Source organism: Galeopterus variegatus, unplaced genomic scaffold (genome assembly GCF_000696425.1).
Source record: "Galeopterus variegatus unplaced genomic scaffold, G_variegatus-3.0.2 Scaffold284, whole genome shotgun sequence".
NCBI lineage: Eukaryota > Metazoa > Chordata > Mammalia > Dermoptera > Cynocephalidae > Galeopterus > Galeopterus variegatus.
The window spans coordinates 412,624-418,060 of record NW_007726395.1 but is presented as its reverse complement, the minus strand read 5'-3'; the positions used below and the strand labels follow the sequence as shown (position 1 = coordinate 418,060).

The 5,437-nt window shown below is 63.5% G+C and overlaps 1 protein-coding gene across 3 annotated transcripts in view; it reads right to left on the bottom strand.

Annotated features, from left to right (window-relative positions):
• Positions 1-851: 851 nt before the first annotated feature.
• The window catches only part of PLEKHG5 (pleckstrin homology domain containing, family G (with RhoGef domain) member 5), a 45,751-nt gene continuing 41,165 nt past the window's right edge, over positions 852-5,437 (bottom strand). For 2 of the 3 annotated variants that reach the window (XM_008567000.1, XM_008567002.1), the window contains exons 13-22: positions 5,263-5,412; positions 4,843-4,953; positions 4,616-4,765; positions 4,388-4,525; positions 4,148-4,267; positions 3,188-3,320; positions 2,995-3,110; positions 2,726-2,901; positions 1,467-2,246; positions 852-1,213 (exon numbers count right to left, since the gene is read on the bottom strand). In XM_008567000.1, the coding sequence (XP_008565222.1) occupies positions 1,204-1,213; positions 1,467-2,246; positions 2,726-2,901; positions 2,995-3,110; positions 3,188-3,320; positions 4,148-4,267; positions 4,388-4,525; positions 4,616-4,765; positions 4,843-4,953; positions 5,263-5,412 (1,884 nt within the window). In that variant the 3' untranslated portion in view covers positions 852-1,203. Of the gene's footprint in view, positions 1,214-1,462; positions 2,247-2,725; positions 2,902-2,994; positions 3,111-3,187; positions 3,321-4,147; positions 4,268-4,387; positions 4,526-4,615; positions 4,766-4,842; positions 4,954-5,262; positions 5,413-5,437 lie in introns of those variants that run through there. The other variant, XM_008567001.1, reaches the window with a different exon arrangement.

Here is a 5,437-nt window from a genome sequence, read left to right as displayed (position 1 = left end):
CCGCTCCACCCGCCCCGCCGTCGGTTCCGCCCCGCAGGGCCCGCCCCGCGCCGTGGAGAAGAGCCCGCCTCAGGCGCGGGGCCAGGGCGGGGCCGCCGTTCCCTGGAAGTGGAACGGGACGTCCCCGCGTCCCCCAGCCCGCGCCGCTCGACGCACCTGGGCTCACCTGGCAGCCAGGCCCTAGGCAGAGGCGGGAAGCGCAGAGCTGCCTGCTGCCACGAGGCACACAGAGGACAGAGATGCGTCCAGGTCCCCAGCCCGGGTCTGGCCCTACCCCTGAGAACCACCACTGCAAGGTGGAGCCAGGGTGACTTCCACTCTCTGGGCCTCAGTGCCCCAGCCATGGAGGGGATGGGCCAAAAGTACCTGAAAAGACCCACCTTCCCCAGAGAAGTCGCCTGGGCGTGGGCACAGGGGAGGGGTCATCCTAGGTAGAGCCTGAGACATCTCCCCCACCCTGATGTGGCCCAACAGCAGGGCCCTGAGGCGCCTCCTGAGGGGCTCTAATGGTGGACACGTCGTGGCTGCGGCAGGGGAAGAGGCTTGGTCTTGGGTGACACGCACCTTCACCACCCCACCACCCCGCTGTTACTTCCCTGCTGCTTTCCACAGTGTCTTCCATTGGAGCCCCACTGCAGGTGGAGGGACACAGGGGCATAGAGGGGTGCCTGCCCCAGAGCTCAAGTGCACTCAAGTCAGGAGGGGGGTGGGCTCCAAAAGTAAAGGACTCTTTCCAGTGGAGTATATACAAGTCTTTATAAAAGAACCAAAATCTCAATAAATATGCAACTTTACACAGATCCCAACCCAAGCCTGGGGTGGCCAGTGGGACTGGGAGGGAGGGGGACGGGCGTGGGCGTGGGCGTGGCCCACGTGAGGCCAGCTGAAGGTGGAGGTGGGAAGGATAGCCTGGGAGCCCAGCCCAGAGGTTTAGAGCTAGTGACTTTAGGGACTAGGGCACAAGGGACTGCCTGGACAGGTGTATGGGGCGTGGGGGAGGGTACTGTAGCCTGGGCCTGGGTTCCTTCACTCCATCCAGTCTGGCAAAGTGCAAATTGGGCCGGGGGCCGTAGGCAGGAGTCCTGCAGGCACTCCAGCTCATGCACACACAAGGCAGCAGCTGAAGCAGGTGCTGGCACACCCCAGGAGGCATGCTGTCTGCTTGTCCCTTGGTCAACGGCACCCTTGGGGGCCTCCCTCTGCTCAGACCTCCCTGCAAGGGGATGAGGAAGAGACAGTCCTTCCTTGGCTGATGCCATTCAGAGTGGCTCTGGCCACCTTCTTCCCGTTACAATCCACAGGCCCCTTCACTGCTGCCTGCCATGGACCCCACGACCAGGCACTGGGATGGGCCTCAGGTCCCCTCTCCATTACCATCCCCAAATGCCCATGCTCCCAGTCATGACTGTGCCCCCAGTGCCAGCACACTGAGCCACCTGCCCTCTACCCAAGGTCAGGGCACTCACGAGGCAGTGAGCGTGGAGTTAAGTAGCAGGGTGGTCCTGATTCGGTAGAGCTGGGCCAGGGTCAGCTTCCTGTGCTGGGCAGAGATCCCTGGGGGGAGCTCAGGCTGGACCTTGGGCAAGGCACCTGAGGGCAGCTCTCTGCCACTCCTCCTGGCAGGGCCTGCAGGCTCCCCAGCCAAGTAGCTGCTTCTGTCCTCAGGCTCTGGGGGCTCAGGGCCACTGCTAGGGGTAGGTGCTCCCCGGCAATCCCAGCCAGGCCCAGCTTCCTGAGGGGAGCCCTGAGTCCTAGTGCCAGGGGCCACAGCAGCCAGGCAGAGCTCTGACATGCTGCGGCTGGGGGTCAGGGGAGCTCCATGGATGGCAGCCCCTGACAGCAGCTGGAGAAGGCTGGCCTCAGATTTGGACTTGAGGAGGTGGGGCAGGCGGGGTAGCAGCTGCACAGGGATTCGGCGGCGGAGGCGAGGGGAGGGTGGGGGTGAAGGGGCTTGTGGTAACTCTGGGGGCTGGGGCACTGGCTCCACCACAGGGGCTGGGGCCATGAAGTCTTGCAGGGAGGTTGGGGACAGGGTGCCATAGGCGGAGTCCACGGAGCAGGAGCGGCTGTCCACAGGGCCCAGGGGCAGCAGCTCACTGGTGGGTGTGACAGATGAACCAGTGGTGCCAAGAGAGGTCTCATCTGCCTGGGAGCTGAAGGGACCGCCGTCGAATTCGGGGGAGGACAGCGTCTCCCCAGGCTCCACCACTACCATGGCCAGGGTCTCTGTGGAGCCATCCGAGGCACTGTGGGGCCAGGAGGAGAGTCAGCCACAGAAAACCTAGATGCCCAGGAGCAGCCCCACTCTGGGCGATCACTGAGGTTTACAGCCTCTGCCCTCCAGGAGCTAGAGGCTCAGAGATGGCAGCGTGTGCCACACATGCCAGATCTTCCAACACCTGTGCCCACGGCAGACAGTAGGAGTGGATCACAGCACTCTTTCCTGCTGGAGCTGGATAAGGTCTAAGAATCCTCAGCACAGTGCTCCCAGCAGCCACCATGAATGGACTGGCCTTGGCACTCGAGTTGAAAACTGTTTGCCCTTCCCACCTGGACTCCTGCAAGACAGAGCCCCCTGACACCCCCCACAGGTTCACAACACGAGGCCATTCAGAGCAAGGGGATGTGGCCGGGCCCTGCCCAGTGTTAATGGTCTTGGGGTCAGTAGTCCTGGGCTGGGGACTTGTCCCACTGTGACTTGCTGGGTGGTCTTGAGCAAACATACCAGCGCTGGGAGTCGAGGCTGTTGCTGCTTTTGCGCAGGATGGTGGGGGAGCTGGCAGCAGAGGTGCTGCTCTCCTCGCCTTCCTCCTCTTCCTCCTCTTCTTCCTCTTCCTCTAGGCTCTGCAGGTGCAGCTGGCTGCCTGGGTGCTCCTGTGCGCGCAGCTGCTGCAGCTGGTTCTGCAGATGGGGTGGAGGTGTGCAGGGGGGAATGAGCTGTGAGCAGAGCCCCCATAGTCTGCCCTGCCCTCCCGCACACCACTCTGCTCTCACCTGGGCGTTGTAAATGGCCTCCACCCAGCCACGGCACAAGGCCTGGCCACTGGCCTGGAATGTGTAGGCCCCCACGGCACTGTGGAACTCGTTCAGGTAGATGAGGAGGAAGGAGCCTGGTAAGGGAAGGCCCGCGTCAGTGTCAGCCAAGGCCACAGCCCCTGACCAGGAACAGGGGGCCAGGCCTCCTCACCAGGGTCCCGCAGCTCCCGGCACACGATCTTGTCCACCAACAGCGGTGGCCTGATAACCTTGGTCCTCTCTGCCTTCTTCACTGCCTTGGTCACCAAGAGCAAATCCGTGAAGAGGAAGCAGTACACGTCCATCTGCGGGGAGGGGTCCATTCATGGGGGGCAGGAGAGGCCATCAGAGCCAGGGTCCTGGGGCTGCTGCGACACCCTCCCCTGGGAACTTGGTTTGCATCAACCATGTCTCCTGCACCCCTATGAACCTTCAAGTCAAACTGAAATGAAGGAGAAGGCGATTCTCTTTCGTTGAGATGTGCATTTATGACTTATCTCAATAAAAGTCAACGTTAAAAAGAAGTAAAGGGAGATGATTATTTTTTTTTCCTTTTTGTCTTTTTTACTGACCGGTAACGGGATCGCAACCCTCAGTGTCGCGCCCGTACCGGGGACCGGCAACGGGATCACAACCCTCGGTGTTGCGCCCGCACCGCGCTCAGCCAGTGAGTGGGAACTGGTCTCCACATGGGATCCGAACCCTCGGCGGGAGCGCTGCCGCACTCCCAAGCGGCGCACTCTCCAGTGCGCCACTGGGCCGGCCCGGAGATGATTTTAAAATCACGATTTACAGACTCTGGGCTACCCAGTGCCTGAAGGGTAAATAGCACAGTACCAAGGCTCTGGGTGGGTCCTGGACACTTGTAGAATGTGCCCTTCACTCCCACAGGGAACCCAGGGGCACTGACAGGTGGACCAGACTGGCACCTCCATAAGCCAAGACATTGCTGCTGTACTTGCAGAGTAAACTGAGGGCAGGTAATCAGCCCTCACTGTGACCACAAAGTCACTAGGTCTTGAGTGTCCACCCAACTGACGGGCCCAGGAGGTCCTCACCAAGGGTGGTACCAAACCACAGGGCAGGAGAGGGTGGGTCAGGGGCCCTAGGTGTGGGATGTCCCCTCGGTCACCTTGCTGTCCTTCCCTTCCTTCATTCTCAGGCTCCCCTCCAGCAGTAGCTGTCGTGTCTCCTCAGGGGAGGCGCCAGGGATAGGTGCTGTGAGGTCCAGGTGCAGAAATTCCTTCAGGAGCTGGGGACGGAGTGGGAGGTGAGGTCAGGGCCTGACCCCCAACTCAGCTTGGGGTCCTCAGCGAGGTTCCCAGGATGTCCCAGGCTGCCAGTTGGGCCACCCTCGCACCCGTGCGCCCACCTTGTCCACCTCGTCGGTGCTGCCCTCCACCGCCTCATAGGCGTCGACGCGGCTCACCACGGCCGCCAGCCGCTGGCGCTCCTGGCGCTGTCGCATGCACGTGTTCACGTGGTGGATGAAGCGCTCCACGGAGCTGATCTGCGGGCGGGCGGGCGACGGGGCTTCAGGCAGGGGGCGGGTCGGGAGGGGTCCACAGGCCTGCAGGGCCCCGGCCACCGCCCCGGTTACCATGGTGACGACGGCCTCCTTGGCGCGCGGCTCGTCCGTCTTCCGCAGCACCGACTTGAGCAGCAGCGGGTACTTGGTGAGCCGCTGGTGGGGCTTGGCCAGCATGTCGCTCAGCTTCAGCCGCTGGCACTGCTGGTGCTTCTCGGCCCACTGCGGCAGGGACACGGGGCTCACGGCAGGCCCCGCCCCGCCCCGTCCCCGCCCAGAACCCGCCCGGCCGCCCTCACCGTGACGTAGGCCCGGAACAGGTCGTTGTCGCGCAGCAGGCCGCGCATGTACTCCATGCAGCCCTCCTCCTCCATGCAGTATCGGATGTAGGGCCTGAAGAGGGAGCCGAACTGGCCCGGGCAGAACCACAGCGCGGTCACCGCGCGCTCCCGCACTTCCTACTGCACTTTCGCGACCGCCCCAGGGGACGACGAGCTTATGATTCCCGTCCCCAGATGAGGACACTGAGCCTCAGCTAAAGCGACCCCCGCGGCCAGGTGGCAAAGGTAGACAGATGGCCGGGGGGGTTTCCTCGCCTTGGCCACTAGGGTTCATGTGCGGCCACTGGGCGGGGTGAAGGCTGGAGGTGATGGGCACATGGCGTCCGGCCACGCAGACTTTTCGGCGCCCCAGCCCTGCCGCGGGGGCCCCGCCCGTACCATCTTGAAGCCTTTGAGGAAGTCCCCGGGCTGCAGCAGCGCCCGCGTGCGGCGTGCCCGCTCCAGCACCGGCGCCATCACGCTGGCCCACAGCTCGCGGTGCAGCCGCGCGATCTCCGGGATGTTGCTGAACAGGCGCTCCGCCTCCACCTGGGCGGGGCGGGAGGTGCGCTCG